The 22,902-nt window shown below is 45.2% G+C and overlaps 1 protein-coding gene across 8 annotated transcripts in view; it reads left to right on the forward strand.

The window, feature by feature from the left end:
* The window catches only part of depdc5 (DEP domain containing 5, GATOR1 subcomplex subunit), a 234,001-nt gene that overhangs the window by 64,391 nt on the left and 146,708 nt on the right, over positions 1–22,902 (forward strand). For all 8 annotated transcript variants that reach the window (XM_072243711.1, XM_072243716.1, XM_072243712.1 and 5 more), the window contains exons 16-18: positions 2,447–2,520; positions 11,207–11,276; positions 12,033–12,069. In XM_072243711.1, coding sequence (XP_072099812.1) covers positions 2,447–2,520; positions 11,207–11,276; positions 12,033–12,069 — 181 coding nt within the window. The remainder of the gene's footprint in view (positions 1–2,446; positions 2,521–11,206; positions 11,277–12,032; positions 12,070–22,902) is intronic.

Consider the following 22,902-nt stretch of genomic DNA (forward strand, 5'->3'; position numbering starts at 1 on the left):
GTCTCTCGTGCCTGTTCTTTTCTTAAAGAAGCAAATTTTTAATTTAATTTAATTTTTAATAAGGCATGGTTTCCCATGCTGATTTTATCATGTACCTCTAAGTATCCTGAAACCTCATTCTTAATAAAGGACTCCCAGCATCTTTCCCACCACTGAAGTCAGGCTGACTGGCCTGTAATTTTCTGTCTTATAACCATATAACAATTACAGCACGGAAACAGGCCATCTCGGCCCTTCTAGTCCGTGCTGAACTCTTACTCTCACCTAGTCCCACTGACCTGTACTCAGCCCATAACCCTCCATTCCTTTCCTGTCCATATAGCTGTCCAGTTTAACTTTAAATGACAACATCGAACCTGCCTCAACCACTTCTGCTGGAAGCTTGTTCCACACAGCTACCACTCTCTGAGTAAAGAAGTTCCCCCTCATGTTACCCCTAAACTTTTGCCCTTTAACTCTCAACTCATGTCCTCTTGTTTGAATCTCCCCCACTCTCAATGGAAAAAGCCTATCTATGTCAACTCTATCTATCCCCCTCATAATTTTAAATACCTCTATCAAGTCCCCCCTCAACCTTCTATGCTCCAAAGAATAAAGACCCAACTTGTTCAACCTTTCTCTGTAACTTAGGAGATGAAACCCAGGTAACATTCTACTGAATCTTCTCTGTACACTCTCAATTTTGTTGACATCCTTCCTACAATTCAGTGACCAGAACTGTACACAATACTCCAAATTTGGCCTTACCAATGCCTTGCACAATTTCAGCATTACATCCCAACTCCTATACTCAATGCTCTGATTTATAAAGGCCAGCTTTCTTCACCACCCTATCCGCATGAGATTCCACCTTCAGGGAACTATGCACCATTATTCCTAGATCCCTCTGTTCTACTGAACTGATCCCTCGTCTCCTCCCTGCTTAAAGAGTGGAGACTCTGACTTTTATCACCCTTCATATCATCTTGACTCAAAAGATCTAAGGTGTAGAATTAGTTTCCATATCTCCTATTGAAAGGAGGATGGCATTCAGTCTGTCGAACCTATGCTAGCTCTCAGTAAACCTGTTCCCTACTGATTTTCCCTGTAATGTTTTTCCCTACATTACCATCAGTTCCCTCCCCCCCCCCCCCCCGCCAATTCTACCACTTAAATGTAGACTTGGGGTGATTTACAGTGCCCAGTGGATCTAATGATCTAATCTGTAAGAAAGAGCAATGGAGGGAAATTGGTGGGAGTAGGGCGTAGGTCCCTCCATAGTACTGTGCTGTAGAAATAATGAATACTTGTGTAAACAGTATTGGAATAAGTGTGGCCAAAGCAGCCTTCACGGCAAGCTCATAGAGTGTATTGAGGGTGGTTTCTTGAAGAAAGCATTATGGAACTAGCCAGGGAGCACCATGTTCATCATTGATAACTGATTCAAGGCCAGGATTAGTTTATAATTTCATAATAAAGGTTTAGTGTAAATTTATTATCAAAGGACGTATGCTGTGTGTCACCATACACTACCCTGAGATTCATTTTCTTGCAGCCATTTACAGAAAAATAAATACAATAGAATTTATGAAAACTAAATAACGAAGTCTGACAAACAATGTGCAAAAAAAAACAAATCATGCAAATAATTTAAAAAGGTTAATAAATAGTACTTGGAGCATGAGTTGTAGCATACTTGAAAGTGAGTCTATAGGTTGTGGGGTCAGTTTTGTGTTGGGGTGAGTGAAGTTATTCAAACTGGTTCAGGAGCCTGATGGTTGAGGGGTAACAACTGTTCCTGACCCAGGTGGTGTGAGTCTTGAGGCTCCTGAACCTCCTCCCTAATGGCAACAGCAAGAAGAGAGCATGGCCTGGGTGGTGGGTGTCCTTGATGATAGATGTTGCTTACTTGTGGCAGCACTCCACGTAGATGTGCTCAGAGACAAAGAGGGCGTTCTGTGTGATGGACTGGGCTGTAAGCACCACATTTGTAGACTTTTCCGTTCCTGGGCTTTGGTGTTTTCATACCAGGCCGTGATACAACCAATTTAAAAGAGATGAAACCTAGGAAGATGAATGATTATGATTTGATAGAATTTGCTATTCAGCTTCACTGTGAGAAAATTGTGTATGAAACCTATGTCTGAGACTAGTGTCTTAAGTGAAGTCAATTGCAAAAATCTTTGGTCTCAGTTAGTGTAGGCAGGGGTGTGGGATTGGAAGGAAATGTAGTCAGAGGCAGAACCAGATATTTAAAGAGATATTTCAATGTTGATAAATTTGATTGAGGAGTAAAGATGTTAAAAGAAAAGTGCAAGCTTCACGTTTGTCATGTGTACATTGAAACATGGAATGAAATACATCGTTGTGTTAACAGCCAATGCACCGGAATTGGTTAACATTATCCTCTGTATATTCCTTTGGAGTTTTGTTGGTATGAAATATTTAACTCCTCCCTTATTAACAGCTGCACAATCGAAACATCCCTGGGGATTCTCGTCTGGGTGATGACTACAACATTCCTCACTGGATAAACCACAGGTAGGTGATTCTTGCGATGGCACTTCCATTACTCAGTCATTGACTGGCAGAAGTAGATGTGGCTGTGACAGTAGCAAACTCAGCACTATCAGCACTGTGGCTCTGTGTTGGCTCTTTCTCTGTCAGAAGGTCAGCTGTTGAAGGCATGGATCTGAGTTGTGGAATGGAGGAGGCTTTATCCTAGGTCAGTGCTCGGTACAATATTGGGTGCTACGCTATCAGAGGTGATATCTTCAGATGAGATGATAAACCAAGACAATGTCTACCATGGGTAGGTGTTTTAAAAAAAAAAAGCTTTGACTCAATTTAAATGAAAGCAGGTGATGTTGTTGCCAGTGTTTAATCTTCAACCAATGTCACATAAATTACCTTGTGCATTGATATTGGTGGGACTTTGCTGAACATGAATAGGTTCCTATATTTCTTACGCTTGCTACAGTGAACACACACAAACACTTTGAATATATTTTGTGCACTGAACTATCAGCTTCTAAACATAAGCAAGGTTTTTTAATATATAAATGACAGATGAGGAAGTGGAAGGGTGAGTTAGTAAGTTTTCAGGTAACACGTAGGTTGGTGGAGTTGTGGACAGTGTAGAAGGTTGTAGGTTACAATGGGTGTATGGGGTGTCAGGGGGGGTAGCACCTCTGGTGGGGGAACGTGTCGTGTCCTTTTAAAGGCGGTTAGTCCACCTTTGGTCCCCACCTGGCACTCAGCTCTCACCTGTGGCTCCCCGTAGCTGTTTGCATGCGACAGCGGCCACACCCCGGGCAACGGCTTCGACAAGCCGGCTAAACCAGGTGAGGGTAGCCGACGAGTCTCAAACCCTCAGTGAGATAGGGAATTGTCTATCCCAGCATGTAAAGACAGACTCTGGCGGATTGAGCGGACGAGACCAATGGAAGGTCCACCGGTCAAGAAGGCGGTCTCTGCAAGCGTCGTGGAACGTGTAGAGCAGGACAAGACACAGAAGACATCCTGGTCATCCACTGCACCTAGTCCGATCTCCAGCCGTCTCGACTCTGTCTTGCCACTGGATCCAGATGGGAATTGGGAAGAGAGAGTGAGGCTGACGCTGCACAACTCTCCCTCACGTAAATCCAAACCATGTGCTAGTCTCGACACCATCATAATGAGGTCCTCATCGACGTCGACAATGGATGAACACACAACAATGGGACATTGACAGGATGCAGAACTGGGCTGAGAAGTGGCAGATGGAGTTCAACCTGGCAAAGTGTGAAGTGATTCACTTTGGAAGGTTGAATTTGAAGGCAGAATACAGGATTCTTAACTGTGTGGTGGGAAGGGGGGAAGAAAGGATCTTGGAATCCATGTCCATAGATCCTGCAAAGTCGTCACGCAAGTTGATAAGGGTTGTTAAGAAGGTGTATGATATGCTGGCCTCTTATTGGTCAGGAGATGGAGTTCAAGAGCTCCGAGGTAATGTTGCAGCTCTATAAGCTCCTGGTTAGACCACCCTTGGAATATTGTGTTCAGTTGTTGTTGCCTCAAAGGAAGGATGTGGAAGTTTTAGAGAGACTGCAGAGGATATTTACCAGGATGCTGCCTGGATTAGAGAGCTTGTCTTATGAGGACAGGTCGAGTGAACTAGGGCTTTTCTCTCTGGAATAATGACAAATGAGAGGTGACCTGATAGAGGTGTATAAGATGTTACGAGGTGTAGGTTGAGTGGATGACCAGAGAATTTTTCCCAGTGTGGAAATGGCTAATATAAGGGGCATAATTTTAAGGTGATTGGGAGGAGATGTCAAAGGTAAATATTTTACAGAGAGGTGGGTGTGTGGAATGCCCTGCCCGGGGTAGTGATAGATTCATCTGGGACATTTTAAAAAAAAAAAAAAGACTTTTAGACCAGCACTTGGATAATAGAGAAATGGAGGGCTACATAGGAGGGAAGGGTTAGAATAATCTTAGAGTCGGTTAAAACTTTGACACAATGCTGTGGGCTGAAGAGCTTGTACTGTGCTATAGTTTTCTAGGTTCTGTTTTTGTTTAACCTTCGTCTCTGAGCAATTAATTGGAAGGTCAAGAGTCTGCTTCCTGTGTTTCCGGAAGGCTCCTTCCTCTCCAAACCCAGATACCACCCAGCACTAACGTAAAGAGAGAGGGTCACCAGTTTCAGAACTCCTACTGCTGCACTCAGCTGTGGCAAAGGCGACTGTTCCATCAGGATAGAATGTGAAGCACAGGACTGTAGACCACCAATGTGTGAAACATTATTGTTGGGCATGGACAGGAAGGTTAAGTGGATCTGCTCCCGTGCCAGCAAAGGTGAGATGTGGTGGTTAAATGTGGATGAAGGCCCCGAAACTGAACAGTTTCAAATCCACCAGACTATCTGAGGTCGGGCCAAGACTCAGCAACACACTCCCACCTGGCTCAGACCCCTGTTCACCTTTGGCCAAACTTGCCACAATTCTCTGTATATACTCATGTTGTGGCAGACCCACCCTTCACACCTGTGCATCTTGACTGGGTTTTAACTGGTGGTATGGAGAGGCAAGAGGAAGAGAGGTAAGCTTGTGAGAGATGTATGGGAACAGTAAAAATATTATAAAGCCAACGGCACCATACAGGCCCTTTGGCCCACAAAGCTGTGCCGAACATGTCCTTACTATAGAAATTACCTAGGGTTACCCATTGCCATTCCATGCACTCACCACTCATTGCTTTAAAAAAATACTTACCCCTAACATCTTCTCTGTACCTGCTTCCAAGCACCTTAAAACTATGCCCTCTCGTGTTAGCCATTTCAGCTCTCGGAAAAAGCCTCTGACTATCCACACAATCAATGCCTCTCATCATCTTATACACCTCTATCAGTCACCTGTCGTCCACCATCGCTCCACGAAGGAAAGGCTGAGTTCAATCAACCTATCCTCATAAGGCATGCTGCACAATCCAGGCAACACTTTGTAAATCTTTTCTGCACCCATTTTATGCTTTCCATATCCTTCCTATAGTGAGGTGACCAGAACTGAGCACAATACTCCAAGTGGGGTCTGCAACACCAGTCGGCTCCTAAACTCAATCCACGGTTGATGAATGCCAGTGCATGATATGCCTTCTTAACCACAGAGTCAACCTGAATAACAACTTTGAGTGTCCTCTGGACTCGGACCCCAAGATCCCTCTGATCCTCCACACTGCCAAGAGTCTTACAATTAATAATATATTCTGCCATCACATTTGACCTACCAAAATGAACCACCTCATACATATCTGGGTTGAACTCCATCTGCCACTTCTCAGCCCAGTTTTGCATCCGATCAATGTCCAGCTGTAACCTCTGACAGACCTCCACACTATCCACAACACCTCCAACCTTTGTGTCATCAGCAAATTTACTAACCCATCCCTCAACTTCTTCATCCAGATCATTTATAAAAATCACGAAGAGTAAGGGTCCCAGAACTGATCCTTGAGGCACACACCTGGTGACCGACCTCCATGCAAAATATGACCTGTCCATAACCACTCTTTGCATTCTGTGGGCAAGCAAATTCTGGATCCACAAAGCAATGTCCACTTGTATCCCATGCCTCCTTACTTTCTCAATAGACTTTGCATGGGGTACCTGATCAAGTGCCTTGCTGAAATTCATATACACTACATCTATTGCTCTACCCTCATCAATGTGTTTAGTCGCATCCTCAAAAAATTCAATCTGGCTCGTAAGGCACGACCTGCCTTTGACGAAGCCATGCTGACTATTCCTAGTCATGTTATGCCTCTCCAAATTTTCATAAATCCTGCCTCTCAGGATCTTCTCCATCAACTTGCCAACCACTGAAGTAAGACTCACTGGTGTATAATTTCCTGGGCTAGCTCTACTCCCTTTCGTGAATAAGGGAACAACATTTGCGAGCCTCCAATTCTCCAGAACCTCTCCTGTCCCCATTGATGATGCAAAGATCATCGCCAGAGGCTTAGCAATCTCCTTCCTCGCCTCCCACAGTAACCTGGGGTACATCTTGTCCAGTCCCAGTGACTTGTCCAACTTGATGCTTTCCAGAAGCTCCAGCACATCCTCTTTCTTAATATATATATATATATATATATATATATATATATATATATATATATATATATATATATATATATGTTCAAGCTTTTCAGTCCACTGTAAGTCACCCCTACAATCGCCAAGATCTTTTCCTGTAGTGAATACTGAAGCAAAGTATTCATTAAGTAACTCCGCTATTTCCTCCCGTTCCATACAGTTTTCTACTGTCACACTTGATTGGTCCTATTCTCTCACATCTTATCCTCTTGCTCTTGCAGAATGCTTTGGGGTTTTCCTTAATCCTGTCCGCCAAGGCCTTCTCATGGCCCCTTCTGCCTCTCCTAATTTTATTCTTAAGCTTCTTCCTGCTAGCCTTATAATATTCAAGATCTCTATCATGAACTAGTTTTTTGAACCTTTCTTAAGCTTTTCTTTTCTTCTTGACTAGAGTTACAACAGCCTTTGTACACCACGGTTCCTGTACCCTACCATCCTTTCCCTGTCTCATTGGAATGTACCTACGCAGAACTTCACGCAAATGTCCCCTAAACATTTGAAACATTTCTTATGTGCATTTCCCTGAGAACATCTGTTCCCAATTTATGCTTCCAAGTTCCTACCTGATAGCCTTATATTTCCCCTTACTCCAATTTAATACTTTCCTAACTTGTCTGTTCCTATCCCTCTCCAATGCTATGGTAAAGAAGATAGAATTGTGATCACTATCTTCAAAATGCTCTCCCACTGAGAAATCTGACACCTGACCAGGTTCATTTCCCAATACCTCTCCTCTTGTAGACTTAACTACATATTAGAATATAGAACATAGAACAGTACAGCACAGTACAGGCCTTTTGGCCCATAATGTTGTGCTGACCCTTAAACCCCCCCCCCCACCTTAAATTCCTCCATATACATGTCTAGTAGTCTCTCAAATTTCTCTAGTGTATCTGCCTCCACCACTGACTCAGGCAGTGTATTCCATGCAACAACCACTCTGAGTGAATAAACCTTCCTCTCATATCCCCCTTGAACTTCCTATCCCTTACCTTAAAGCCATGTCCTCTTGTATTGAGCAGTGGTGCCCTGGGGAAGAGGCGCTGGCTATCCACTCTATCTAGTCCTCTTAATATCTTGTATACCTCACTCATGTCTCCTCATCCTCCTCCTCTCCAGAAAGTAAAGCCCCAGCTCCCGTAATCTCCCTTAATATTGTGTTAAGAAACCTTCCTGAACACACCTAAAAAACTCCACGCCATCTAAACCCCTCCAGGGAGATGCCAGTCAATATTTGGGAAATTAAAATCTCCCACCACGACAACCCTATTGTTTTTACACCTTTTCAGAATCTGTCTCCTTATCTGCTCCTCGATGTCCCTGTTACTATTGTGTGGTCTATAAAAAATACCCAGTAGAGTTATTGACCCCTTCCTGTTCCTAACTTCTACCCACAGAGACTCCGTAAACAATCCCTCCATGACTTCCTCCTTTTCTGCAGCTCTGACACTATATCTGATCAGCAGTGCCACGACCCCACCTTCTTTTGCCTCCCTCCCTGTCCTTTCTGAAACATGTAAAGCCTGGCACTCTAAGTAATCATTCCTGTCCCTGAGCCCTCCAAGTCTCTGTAGTGGCCACAACATCATAGCTCCAAGTACTGATCCACGCTCTAAGCTCAGCCCCTTTGTTCATAATACACCTTGCATTAAAATAGCATCATCTCAAACCATCGGTATGTCCGCATGACTTCTCTATCCCCTGCCTATTCTTCCTCTCACACTGACTCCAAGCTTTCTTCATTTGTGAGCCAATTGCCTCTTCCTCTGTCTCTTCAATTTGGTTCCCACTCCCCAGCATTTCTAGTTTAAAGTCTCGCCAGTAGCTCTAGCAAACCTCCCTGCCAGAATATTGGTCCTTTTTGTACAGGTCACACCTGCCCCAAAAGTGGTCCCAATGATCCAGAAATCTGAATCCCTGCCCCCTGCCCCCTGCTCCAATCCCTCAGCCACGCATTAATCCTCCACCTCACTCTATTCCCATACTCACTGTCGCGTGGCACAGGCAGTAATCCCGAGATTACTACCTTTGAGGTCCTGCTTCTCAACTTCCTTCCTAACTCCCTGTAGTCTGTTTTCAGGACCTCTGGCTGCTCTCCTTCCCACTTCAGGATATCGTGGACGTGATCAGAAATATCTCGGACCCTGGCACCTGGGAGGCAAACTACCATCAATGTTTCTTTCCTGCGTCCCCATAATCGCCTGTCTGACCCCCTAACTGTAGAGTCCCCAATCACTGCTACCATCCTCTTCCTTTCCCTACCCTTCTGAGCCACAGGGCCAGACTCTGTGCCAGAGGCGCAGACACTGTTGCTGCTCCCAAGTAGGCTGTCCCCCCCTCCTCCGCAAACAGTACTTAAACAGGAGTACTTATTGTTAAGGGGGACAGCCACAGAGGTACTCTCTAGTATCTGACTCTTGCCCTTCCCTCTCCTGACTGTTACCCACTTATCTGTCTCCCGAGGCCCCGGTGTGACTACTTGCCTATCACTCCTCTCTATCACCTCCTCGCTGTCCCTGACCAGATGAAGGTCATCGAGCTGCATCTCCAGTTCCCTAATGCTGTCCTGGAGGCTGGGAGTCTCTTGGACCTCCCACATCTGACACCGAGCACAGAACACCGGCCTCACACACAGACTTCCTGTCTGTATTCTACACAGGCAACCTTGACCCGTTATCACCGAAGTCCCGTTGAGCCAAAGCTCTCCTTCTCTGTCTCCCTCTACTCTGTCACCCACTCTGTACAGCTGTCTCCTTTAAGCTCTTCTTACTGTTCTAACTAGCTGACGTCCATGCGCTTGCACAGTCGTACCTCAATCAAACTGCTGAAGAAATAATCGTCTCCTTTTAAAACCTTCCCGCTGTTCTAACTGGCTGACGTCCACGTGCTTGTGCAGTCTTTCTTCAGAGTGAAGGGGATGACGAGGCATAGAAGAAGTCATAGTCATCCACTGCAACCAAGGAAACCCACAGTTGTGATGACTAGTCGTACCAGTGGACCGGGACTTCTGAGTTCGAGTGGAACTACTCCTGTGCAATGGCTTCTCCACTTTAAAAATTCTCCCGCACAGTTTTCTTTGTCCATTTCATCTCATCTAAAGAACTGCACAGGTCTGACTGTCATCGTTGGATATGATGGACAACCAATCATGGGGAGAGAGGGGGCAGAAGGGCAAAGACTGGAGTCAACACTGGAGACAGGGAATGGGCTAGTTCTGGGTCAAATCCACCCAAACTCTGCACTGAAGAGCTTGAGATTATTTACCACCACCCAGTTCATTGGTGCTTTTGTGAGATCAACAAGGTCTAGTTGGTTGGGAGATCCCTGTTAAAGTTCACAGTGGGTTTATTATCAATGCAGGAATATATGATTATGACACGTAGTCCTCTTTTATTGTCATTTAGTAATGCATGCATTAAGAAATGATACAATATTTCCTCCAGTGTGATATCACAAAACACAGGACAGACCAAGACTGAAAAAACTGACAAAACCACATACTTATAACATATAGTTACAAACAGTGTAACAATACCATAACTTGATGAAGAAGTCTGTGAGCACAGTAAAGTTCAAAGTTTCTCAAATGTCCCACATCTCACGCAGATGGGAGAAGGAAGAAAAACTCTCCCTGCAATGCCAACCACAATCGGACTCTGAGTCATCCGAAAACTTCGAGCTCTGATCAGCTCTCTGACACCGAGTACTGAGCGCCATCTCTGTCTGAACGATTAGACCTCCTTCTCGGTTGCCAAAAGCAGGCAAGGCCGGTGATTTTGGGGTCTACCCTCCAAAAGATTCCCAACCACACAGTAACAACAGCAGCGGATGGGTGTTTCAGAAATTTCTCCAGATGTTCCTCTGTGCTTTCACGTCCATTCTCCATCAAATCAGAATTGTCCACGGCCCCTATTTAACAGATACAACATCATTTTTCACCGGAGAGCTGCGCACGCGCGGCGCACTGCCATCTTCTCCTCCTGCCTTTTTGAGATTATTCACCAGCACCCAGTTCATTGGTGCTTTTGTTAGTTCAACAAGGTCTAGTTGGTTGGGAGATCCCTGTTAAAGAATATGTCACCATATATGGCCCTGAGGTTCATTTTCTTGCAGGCATTTACAGGAAAAACAAAGACATACAGTAGACCCAGTGAGAAACTGCTCACAAAGACAAAATCAACTAATGTGCAAAAGAAGACAAATGGTGCAAACAAAAGTTAATAAGTAAATAAATTACATGAATTGCAGTTAGTCCATTGGTTGTGGAATGAGCTCAGTGTTGAGTGAAGTTACCCATGCTGGTTCAGGATTCTGGTGGTTGAAGGGCAATAACTGTTCTTGGACCTGGTAGTGTGGGATCCAAGGCTCCTGTACCTCCTTCCCAGTGGCAGCAACGAGAAGAGAGTATTGCCTGGATGAATGCTGCTTTCATGTATTTGTGCTCCTTGTAGATGTGCTTAATGGTGGGGAGGGTTTTGCCTGTGATGGACTGTGCTGCATCTACCTCTCTGTAGACTTTTCTGTTTCCAGACCAGGCTAGACTTAGACTGACTGACTAACGGATGAACTGACTCAGTCTCTTCTGTTTACTTGTAGCTTTTACACCTCTCAGAGTCAGTTGTATTGTAATGGCTTCACTCCTCGCATCAAGCTGGCAGCAAGGAAGGTGAGTTGTGCATTGGTTGAGGCTGAAATATTAAAGCTTTCTCAAAATTTGAAGCATTGAGTTTAAAGATCTAACACGGGAGCCTTTGGCTAATCATCCAGGTGGTTCTTAGTTTGAAGTGCTTTGTGTAAGAGTGATCCTCAAGTGGACTTGTCCAATACAACAATGTGTATGTAGGGGTGGGGTGATATGAAGGGTGACCTTACTGATGGGTCTGGATGAGTAAAGGCTGGTATGGAGTCATTGGACTGAATAGCCTATTTAAGTCTTGTACGACTTATGGGTAAAAAGTGCCAAGCTTATGCCTGATCTGATCTGGATCAGCAGAGCCAAGCCAGACAGCTATTCGTGGCTTTTGTTCCCCTGGCTAAGTGAAGAGCAGTTTGAGCCAGGCTCCCTGATTGCAGTAGGCCCTTCTGTAATGTGTGGTGGTGTTGTGGTAGTAGGGGTGTGACTGAGTTTACTCAGTGGCCAGTGTAGGGTTGCTACCAGTGTAAGTGGTTTGAGGTGTGTCACTATTGTGAAAGGTTCTTGTTCAGATGGTTTAGATTCCCTGCAACCGAGAATCTTGCCCAAGCTTTAATCTTTGCCTGGGTCACAGAAAGGGGCATCTAAATGTGTTGCTACTGTGCCACTAAGGAGGATGTTTCGGAGTATGAATTTCTCGTCCAGTTTGTACGGTCATTCAATTTAAACCTCTTGTATTGAAATTATTTTATTAAACAGCTCCATTTCACATCTGCTCTGTTTCTCCAGACACCAGCAGAGAAAGGCAAGACTAATCGAGATAATGGTAAGTACTTGTAATGCCTCTCACTTGTCTGTAGAGATGGAGGCAAGCCCCTGTGGGGACCTGTCAGTGATGTACTTGTTGAAATGAGCCAGTTGTTTATCTGGAGACTGATCAGCTTTCCACAGGGTTTTGATCCTTTTGAGCTAACTCCTGACTTCTGGCATTCTGCCTTTTAAATGAAGGGTTGCTAAGCAGCAGTAGAGAGATCCACTAACAGCTGAAACATTTAACTTCACAGCCCCTCAGTTGTGACCAGGGATCCCAAATCAGGCCGGTTCTGTTTCTGGACATTACATCAGTTGCTCAAGCACCCTGACTATCTTTCCTCCCACACCAGCTGGAAGGAGAACACACTGTTTCTGCCCAACTGTGTTGATTTGTGAATAAAATAAAAAGCTGGGAAAGTTCAGCAGGTCAGGCAGCATCTCTAGGGACAGAAACTGAGGTGACTTTGATCAAAACTTTAGATCGATCTTGGCCCTTGGTGAAATTGGCCTTGTCCTGATCTCAGATAATTGGATGATTCCCTGTAGGTTAAACACAGAACATTAAATATTACAGCATAGTACAGGCCCATTGGCCCACAATTTTGTGCTGACCTGCAGGCACTATACGCTTCATCTACAACCATGTTCTGCTGAGTACCTGAGTTATTCTAGACTTGCTCACAGCAGAGCTCATGCATTAATCTTTAGTCTTTGGTGACACCAAGCAGATCTATGTGGGGGTGAGGGTGATCTCTGATCACATGGTGTTTGGACTCAGAAAAGAACATATCAGATATCTACACTGCTGAGTTGGCTGATGGCTGGCAGACTGTTGAGGGTCTCCTTTAACCTTCACCATTCATTGTCCTGGAAGCACGTCATGTGCCCATCATGTCAGACCTGATCCACTCCCCAGTTTTCTGTCTGTAAGTTTACTGAGCACCAAATGCTTCTCTAAAGAAATCTCCAATGCGATGAGGATTTCTGTTTCCAGCATTCTTCTTCTGGATAGAAGAGAGATGCACCCCAGCTGCCTCTGGGTGTGAATTAAAATAGCCTCCACTCTCTTTCATCCTTCCTCTCACTGCTTGAAGTCTGTCTACTCCAAGTTTTAAGCTGGTAGCTGTTCACTATATTTCAACCCCTCCCTAACTGCATGAATCACCTCTACTCTTAGTCTTAATTGTCAGGAGGCCAGACTTTGATAGGTACATGATGTGAGTGAGGGGTTTGGACGGATATGCTCCAGATGCAAGTAAATGGGACCAGGCAGACAAGGTCAGCATGGACTAGATGGGCCAAAGGGCTCATTTCTGTGCTGTAGTGCTCTACAACCTGGCCCCTCCACTTCCTGCTTGGATTCTTTGCTTGGCTCATTAAGGCATGTGTCCTGATAGCTTCCTTGCCTCATTGATCTACCTGTATTCCTGCCTTCAGCTCCTGCGGTCTTCTTTTCTGAGGCTGCCAGGCCCTTCTCTGTTTGCAGATGCCTATCAGCTACTTCCCACCTCATTCATCCCTCTGAATGCTCTCTTCTCCATACTGAGCTCCTTTTGAGAAGGTGGACAGCAGGATTATTTTTGGTGCCCTGTCTTGCATCACTGCAAATGGACCTGTTAGTCCGTCTGGAATTCCTCTTCGTGTATTTATTGAGATCATTGGTTCTCCACCAATGTATTTCTTGCTCTCTGTGCTTCTCGGGTTCCCTTCTAATTTCACTTATGCATCTTGGTTTTCTCAATGCTGTGGACATGGTCCTGTGAGTCTGTACTTGGAGTTGGGTTGATGTCCAGACCAGTGACTCAACCTCCTGGACGTAGCCATTCTAAAGGATGGCCTGCTGAACTGCCTCATTACATGGAACATTGCGCACTTATCCCACTCCTGAGTCCTGATTACCTGCGGTGGCCAACTGGTCTTCCGGTTGGTGAGGTTTTGGAGGACATGGGTTTTTTTTAGCCATAAAGGGCAAGCCATGCTCCAATCAATTGAAGATTATGTTTAGATGTAAAGCATATAAATGAAGTGTCAATTAACTTTCTGCAGTAGCAGCCCAATACATTACAGAGCTAAGTAAACAAATTGTCAGGTGGGTAGTCTCCAACCTGATGCATGGACGTCAATTTGTCTAATTTCGGGTAACCAATCCCTCTGTCTCTTTTCCTTATTCCATTGTGTCCATCACCCTATCTTCTTATCCCCACCCTTTCCATCTGTGCATCACTGACACACTCCTCCCACCAGCTCCCCTTCCCGCCTGCCCCACCGGCTCCCCTTCCGGCCTGCCCCACCATCAGATTTCTGATTGCTCCATGAACCCCTGAGCACTGTCTGCCGATGTTTGCTGTCTTGTTTGCGTTGCTTGTATTTTATTGTAACTTACAGCATATTACACTGTTCTACTGCCCACAAAAAAAAACAAATTTCATGGCACATGTCAGTGATAATAAACTTGACCTTGATTCTGATCTCCTGTCCTTGTCGTCTCCTATTAGATTCCATCTTCTTTAGCTCCGAGTCACTTCCACCCATCAGCTCCCAGCTTCTCACTCCCCTCCCCACCCACCTGCCTATCAAGCCCATCGCTCTTCCTTTGCCTCCACTTTTACCTCCTCTTTCTAGTTCCGATGAAGTGTCTCAATTGGAAACATCAATTGCCACTTCCCTCTGTCCATGCTGGCTGATCCACTGAGTTCATTCAGCATAAGTTAACATAGATTTTCTGTACATCAGAACTTCAAAAACATTTTGTCTCCCTCATTAACAAACATTCAATAAAATTATAATAATGTCTTTACAAAAGTTTGGGAAAATGCAGTGGCACATCAGGTAGAGGCACTGACCCCGCTTCATTCCTGATACTTGCTGCCGTCTGTGTGGAGTTTGCATCGAGTTCTCTGTTCCCACAACCCCCCCGCCCCCCCACCCCATGGGCTCTGGTTTCGCCCAGATCCCAAGAATGTGCTGGTTGCTAAGTTAATTGGCTAGTGTAAATTTCCCCTGGTTTGTAGTGAATGGAGTAGTTATTGGGAACATACGGAGAACAACATGGATTAGTGTCAGGTTGGTGGGATCTTGCTGGACGGAAGGACCTGTTTCTCTGTGGTATGGCTTTATAACTTGCTCCTTCCCCTCCATTGTTACAAATGCTGACTCCCAACTAACCACCTGGAGACTGCAGGATGTTGGCGCTCTTCTGCTCACCTGCCTGCTGAGTCTTCCATCATCGTCGTGGCTATTCCTCGAGGTCGAGGATGATGGTCTTTGTTCTGAAGAAGTGGCCCACAGAGTGAAGATGCCTGTGCATGTATTTGTTTAACGTGTACTTGATGTTGCACTCCAAGAAGCCCACGATACTGCACAAATCAACCAACTGATTCCAATGGCATGGAAACCACGACGATTGGAGCTGATGGATTTGTTGCAGCCTTCATCCACCTCCACAGCCGTTGAGTTCGAAGTGACTTTGTCCGCCTGTTCCACCATTGAGGTCTTGGTTGGATTGTTCTTTATCAGGGACCTCACCCTCAACCTTACCACCATGGGTGACCCTACCAGGAGCATAGCTCCAGACGGCATTGTTCTCGGGATCTCAGGACCACACAAGCCTCTCCACCACGACAAGGTGACAATCCATGGAGAAGTGTCCTCCATCAGAATGCAGTGACTGAGGCTTTGTGGCGTAATGTGAGTGGCCACTCCTTAGTACACAGTGTGCAGCCAACCCATTTCTCTGACAATATTTGTGGATGGTAGGAGAGTGGTGTGCTGGCTAACACCACCATCTTGTAGCCATGGAAGAAATGCTCAGAACTTGCCTTCTATTGTTTCCTGAGTTCAGCGTAAATTCATTATCGTGGTATGTATGTATGTATGTACATGGTATGTATATGTATGTCACCATATACTACCTTGAGATTCATTTTCTTGCAGATATTTTTAGATTAGATTATGAGGACACTCAGTCCTCGTTTATTGTCATTTAGAAATGCATGCATTAAAAAATGATACAATATTCCTCCAGAAAGATATCACAGAAACACAGGACAAACCAAGGCTAACTGACAAAACTACATAATTATAACATATAGTTACAACAGTGCAAAGCAATACTGTAATTTGATAAAGAGCAGACCATGGGCGCGGTAAAAAAAAAAGTCTCAAGTCCCAATAGCCCCATCATCTCACGCAGACGGAAGCGCTGCAAACTTGCCGGTGCATTGGAGCATCCGACCGCACCCAACTCTGAGTCCGTCTGAAAACTTTGAGCCTCCGACCAGCCCTCCGACACCAAGCACCATCTCTGCTGAGAGCTTCGACCCCGCCCTGGCCACCGAGCAGCAAGCAAAGCCGAGGACTCGGGGCCTTCCGCTCCGGAGATTCTGGATCACACAGTAGCAGCGGCAGCGAAACAGGCATTTCAGAAGTTTCTCCAGGTGTTCCTCCGTACTCTCGCGTCTGTCTCCATCAAATCAGGATTGTGCATGGTATCCTACTTGACAAATAACAGATATCATTCACTGGAGTGGCTGCTGCAAGCTGTGTCGTGCCTCCATCTTCTCCTCCCGCTCTACAGGAAAATAAAGAAATACAATAAAATTTATTAAAACTATAAATAACAAAGACTGACAAACAACCAATGTGCAAAAGAAGACAAATTGTGGAAATAATAAAAATATCTCTGTCTGAGATCTCTGGTCAGAGTTGATCATGGATATTATGTCCTAAAATCTAGATACACAAGCCTGGGCAGCACAATATGGAGAGCAAGCTGTTGCCCATGTAGCAGGCTCCCCCTGTCCACGCATCTGATGAACCCAAAGGAACAGCATAGACTGATACAGTTTGGTATCAGCAGCATTGCAGAAGTAGCAAGTCAGCATTGAACTCACTGTAGGACTGCTTTAGTGATTCCAGCTCCGGGTTTTCCCTTGGTGTTTACTCCCAAAGCCTTTCCCATGAGTGGGTATAGCTGCAAGGCAGTGGAGATTTCAGATCAGAGTTTTCCTTCTAGATGAGCTGCCAACCACGGCTGATGAGCACTATCTGCCAAAAGCGACTAGCTTTAAGGTGGCAGTAACCCGCCTTTGCCCCCTCTCCTGTCAGTAGAAACAGTTCCACCGGGCTTAGTAACTAAGCCACACGTGAAGGCCAGAAGCTCAACTTGGTTGTCAAAGGCTATTCGAGATGCACGCCATTTGGTACATTTACTAGGTAGTGAGAACTAATCCCCACTACCACTCCTGGTTACAACAACCTTAAGGAACCAATTAAAAAAAATAACTTTGAGAACATGAGGTGTAGAGTCCTGGAGAGTGAGTTTGTAGATTGTGGAGACAGTTCAGGATAGTTGGCTATGTGAAAGCTGCATTCCATCCGTGCCTCAGACCGGAATGTCCGCTGCCTCCCACAGACAAATAGCTGCTGATAAATAGTTGCCTCTGTGGTGCAAACTATACCAGTAGTGTCAGTCCTGCACCTTTGTTCTGAGGAGCTGGCAGAAACCCACTGAGGATTCTGTAGAAAGGGAGGCAAATCCTCACTAGACAGACCCTGTGAGAAGCCAAAACCATGCAGATCCTGAAACCTGAAATGAGCAATCAGTTGAGCTGGAAATCCCTGCAGGTCAAGACTGCTTTTGCTGAGGGAGCAGGTGTTGGGCCAACTTTTCAGGTGGTTTTGACAATCTTCCCCACAGCCACAGTCTGACCTGGTGGGTATTTCCAGCCCTCTCCCTCCTCGATACAACATCCTGTGGTGTTGCAGTGTGTCTGAGAGCAGCGCCTCAGAGTACTGCACTTAGGACATGTGTCCTGTCCAACCAATAATCCACTTTCAGTCTCCATACTTGTAAATGGGCCGTTCTCATCATCATTACACAGTTCTGTCCCAAAGTATCGAGGGGCCTGGGTGACAACTGTATTATAGATGTGCACATTCATTGTCTGGGCTGAGGGAAATGATCAGCTTTCCTCAGAGTGTCTGGAAACAAAACAGGAGTGATAAATGTTGAAATAAGTGAAGGAAAGTTAAAAATATCTGTTGTCAATTGAGAATTTGAAAGGTGTTGAGAAGCCCTTGATTGGATGAGCTGTTCTCTGCCAGTGCTTACCATTCTGTCAGCCCCAGCTGTGGAATCAGTGAAAACCTCAATCTTAAGCCGAGTGTTAAGCTGCGTCTCTGGCACAGAGTCTGGCCCTGTGGCTCAGAAGGGTAGGGGAAGGAAGAGAATGGCAGCAGTGATAGGAGACTCTATAGACCATAAGACTATAAGACAAAGGAGCAGAAGTCGTCCATTCGGCCCATCGAGTCTGTTCTGAATGGGCGCCCTTCAATCCTTAAGTCATGCCCTCTCGTACTACACTCCCCACATCATGCGAAACAACTTTGCCACATCCACTCTGTCCATGCCTTTCAACATTCGAAATGTTTCTATGAGGTCTCCCCTCATTCTTCTAAACTCCAAGGAATACAGTCCAAGAGCGGACAAACGGCCCTCATATGTTAACCCTCTCATTCCCAGAATCATTCTAGTGGATCTTCTCTGTACCCTCTCCAACGTCAGCACATCCTTTCTTAAATAAGGAGACCAAAACTGCCCACAGTACTCCAAGTGAGGTCTCACTAGCACCTCAACATGACATCCCTGCTCCTATACTCTATTCCTCTAGAAATGAATGCCAACATTGCATTCGCCTTCTTCACCACCGACTCAACCTGGAGGTTAACCTTAAGGGTATCCTGTACAAGGACTCCCAAGTCCCGTTGCATCTCAGAACTTTGAATTCTTTCCCCATTTAAATAGTAGTCTGCCCATTTATTTCTTCTGCCAAAGTGCATAACCATATACTTTCCAACATTGTATTTCATTTGCCACTTCTTTGCCCATTCTTCCAATCTATCCAAATCTCTCTGCAGACTCTCCGTTTCCTCAGCACTACCGGCCCCTCCATCTATCTTCGTGTCGTCAGCAAACTTAGCCACAAAGCCATCTATTCCATAATCCAAATCATTGATGAACAATGTAAAAAGAAGTAGCCTCAACACAGACCCCTGTGGAACACCACTGGTAACCGGCAGCCAACCAGAATAGGATCCCTTTATTCCCACTCTCTGTTTCCTGCCAATCAGCCAACACTCTATCCACGTATGTAACTTTCCCGTAATTCAATGGGCTCTTGTTAAGTAGCCTCATGTGTGGCACCTTGTCAAAGGCCATCTGAAAATCAAAATATACAACATCCACTGCATCTCCCTTGTCTAGCCTACTTGTAATTTCCTCAAAAAATTGTAATAGGCTCGTCAGGCAGGATTTTCCTTTAAGGAATCCATGCTGAGTTCTGCCTATCTTGTCAGATGCCTCCAGGTATTCTGTAAACCTCATCCTTGACAATCGACTCCAACAACTTCCCAACCACAGATGTCAAGCTAACAGGTCTGTAATTTCCTTTTTGCTTCCTTGCCCCCTTCTTAAATAGAGGAGTGACATTTGCAATCTTCCAGTCCTCCTGAACCATGCTAGAATCTATCGACTTTTGAAAGATCACCGCTAATGCCTCCGCAATCTCCACAGCTACTTCCTTCAGAACACGAGGGTGCATTCCATCTGATCCTGGAGATTTATCTACCTATAGACTATTCAGCTTCCTGAATACTTTCTCTGTCGTAACTGTGACTGCGCACACTTCTCTTCCCTGCCACCCTTGAGTGTCCGCTATACTGCTGATGGCCTCCTCAGTGAAGACTGATGCAAAATACTCGTTCAGTTCTTCCGCCATCTCCTTATCTGCCATTACAATTTCTCCAGCATCATTTTCTATTGATCCTATATCTACTCTCAACTGTCTTTTACTCTTTATATACTTGAAAAAGCTTTTAGTATCCTCTTTGATATTATTTGCTAGCTTCCTTTCATAGTTAATCTTTTCCCTCTTAATGACTTCTTAGTTTCCTTTTGTAAGCTTTTAAAAACTTCCCAATCCTCTGTCTTCCCACTAATTTTTGCTTCCTTGTATGCCCTCTCCTTTGCTTTAACTTTGGCTTTGACTTCTCTTGTCAACCACGGTTGCATCCTTTTTCCATTCGAAAATTTCTTCTTTTTTGGAATATACCTGTCTTGCACCTTCCTCACTTCTCGCATAAACTCCAGCCACTGTTACTCTGCCGTCTTTCCCGCCAGTGTCCCTTTCCAGTCAACTTTGGCCAGTTCCTCTCTCATAACGCTGTAATTTCCTTTACTCCACTGAAATACCAACACATCAGATTTCGGCTTCTCTTTTTCAAATTTCACAGTGAACTCAATCATGTTATGATCACTGCGTCCTAAGGGTTCCTTCACCTCAATCTGTCTAATCACTTCCGGTTCATTTCACAATACCCAATCCCCCAGTGCGCTCAACAGCTGATCCCCTAGTGGGTTCAACAACAAGCTGTTCTAAAAAGCCATCTTGCAGACATTCTATAAATTCTCTCTCTCAAGATCCAGTGCCAACCTGATTTTCCCAATCCACTCGCATGTTAAAATCCCCCACAATTATCATAACACTGCCCTTCTGACAAGCTTTTTCTATTTCCTGTTGTAATTTGTAGTCCACATCACTGCAGCTGTTTGGAGGCCTATAAATAACTGCCATCAGGGTTCTTTTACCCTTGCGATTTCTTAGCTCAACCCATAAAGATTCTGCACCTTCCGATCCTATATCACCTCTTTCTAATGATTTAATATCATTTCTTACCAATAAAGCCACGCCTTCCCCTCTGCCTACCTTCCTATCCTTCCGATACACTGTGTATCCTTAGACGTTCAGCTCCCAGAGACATGCATCCTTTAGCCACAATATCATACCTGCCAATCTGTAGCTGTACGACAAGATCATCCACCTTATTCCTTATGCTGCGTGCATTTAAGTATAACACCTTAAGACATTGGTACTTTTCGCTTTGATTTCACTGCAACTTTATTGCACTGCAATTCATCCCAATGGCTACAAATTTGCCCCATCACCTGCCTGCCTTTCCTGACATCTTTACTGCTCACTATCTTAGATTTTTTTCTGTCTTCCCCTTCCTCCGTTCTATCATTCCGGTTCCCATCCCCCTGCCAAATTAGCTTAAACCCTCCCTAACAGCTTTATTAAACTTTCCCGCCAGGATATTGGTCCCCTTCAGGTTCAGATGCAACCTGTCCATTTTGAACAGGTCATACTTCGCCCAGAAGAGATCCCAATTATCCAAGAATCTGAAGCCCTGCCCCCTGCACCAGTCTCTCAGCCACGCATTCATCTGCCTGATCCTACTATTCTTGCCCTTGCTAGCACATGGCACAGGTAGCAATCCCGAGATTACTACCCTGGAGGTCCTGCTTCTTAGCTTCCTTCCTAACTCCCAGAAATCTCTCTTCAGGACCTTCTCCTTTGTCCTGTCTGTGTCATTGGTACCAACATGTACCAAGACAACTGGCTGCTCACCCACCCCCTTCAGAATATTCTGGACCCGATCCGAGACATCCCGTACCCTGGCACATGGAAGGCAACACACCATGCGGGTATCTCTATCAGGCTCACAGAATCTCCTGTCCGTTCCCCTGACTATAGAATCCCCTATGACTACCGCATTCCTCTTCTCCCTCCTTCCCTCCTGGACAACAGTGCCAGTTAGGGGATCAGACAAGCGATTTTGTGGACGCAGGAAAGAAACTCGGATGGTAGTTTGCCTCTCAGGTGCCAGGGTTCAGGATGTTTCTGACTGCATCCAAGATATCCTGAAGTGGGAAGGAGAACATCCAGAGGTCATGGTACGTATTGGTGGGAAAAGTGAGGAGGTCTTGAAAAGAGACTACAGGGAGTTAGGAAAGAAGTTGAGAAGCAGAACCACAAAGGTAGTCATCTCAGGATTACTGCCTGTGCCATGCAACGGTGAGTATTGGAATAGAGTGAGGTGGAGAATAAATGCATGGCTGAGGGATTGGAGCAGGGGGCAGGGATTTAGATTTCTGGATCATTGGGACCTCTTTTGGGGCAGGTGTGACCTGTACAAAAAAGACAGGTTGCACTTAAATCCCAGGGAGACCAATATCCTGGCGGGGACGTTTGCTAAGCCTATTGAGGAGAGTTTTAATTAGAATTGCTGGAGGTGGCAACTGAACTGAAGAGATGGAGGAAGAGGCGGTTGGTTCACAAATAGAGAAAGCTTGGAGACAGTGGGAGAGGGAGGATAGGCAGGTGACAGATAAGGGACATGCTCAGACCGATGGTTTGAGGTGTGTCCATTTTAATGCAAGGAGTATTATGAACAAAGCGGATGAGGTTAGAGTGTGGTTCAGTACTTGGAGCTATGATGTTGTGGCCATTACAGAGACTTGGATGGCTCGGGTAGGAATGGTTACTTCGAAGGCCAGCTTTAGATGTTTCAGAAAGGACAGGGAAGGAGGTAAAAGAGTTGGGGGTGTGGCACTGTTGATCAGAGATAGTGTCATGGCTGTAGAAAAGGAGGAAGACATGCGGGGATTGTCTGCTGAGTCTCTGTTGGTGGAAGTTAGGAACAAGAAAGGGTCAATAACTCTACTGTGTGTCTTTTATAGACCACCCAATAATAACAGGGACATCGAGGAGCAGGTAGGGGGACAGATTCTGGAAAGGTGTAATAATAACAGGGTTGTTGTGGTGGGAGATTTTAATATTCCCAAATATCGATGGGCATGTCCCTAGGGTGAAGGGTTTAGATGGCGTGGAGTTTGTTTAGTGTGTTCAGGAAGGTTTCTTGACACAATATGTAGATAAGCCTACAAGAGGAGAGCCTGTACTTGATCTGGTATTGGGAATGAACGTGGTCAGGTGTCAGATCTATC

The sequence above is a fragment of the Mobula birostris genome, chromosome 25 (assembly GCF_030028105.1).
Source record: "Mobula birostris isolate sMobBir1 chromosome 25, sMobBir1.hap1, whole genome shotgun sequence".
In the NCBI taxonomy this organism is placed as follows: Eukaryota; Metazoa; Chordata; class Chondrichthyes; order Myliobatiformes; family Myliobatidae; genus Mobula; species Mobula birostris.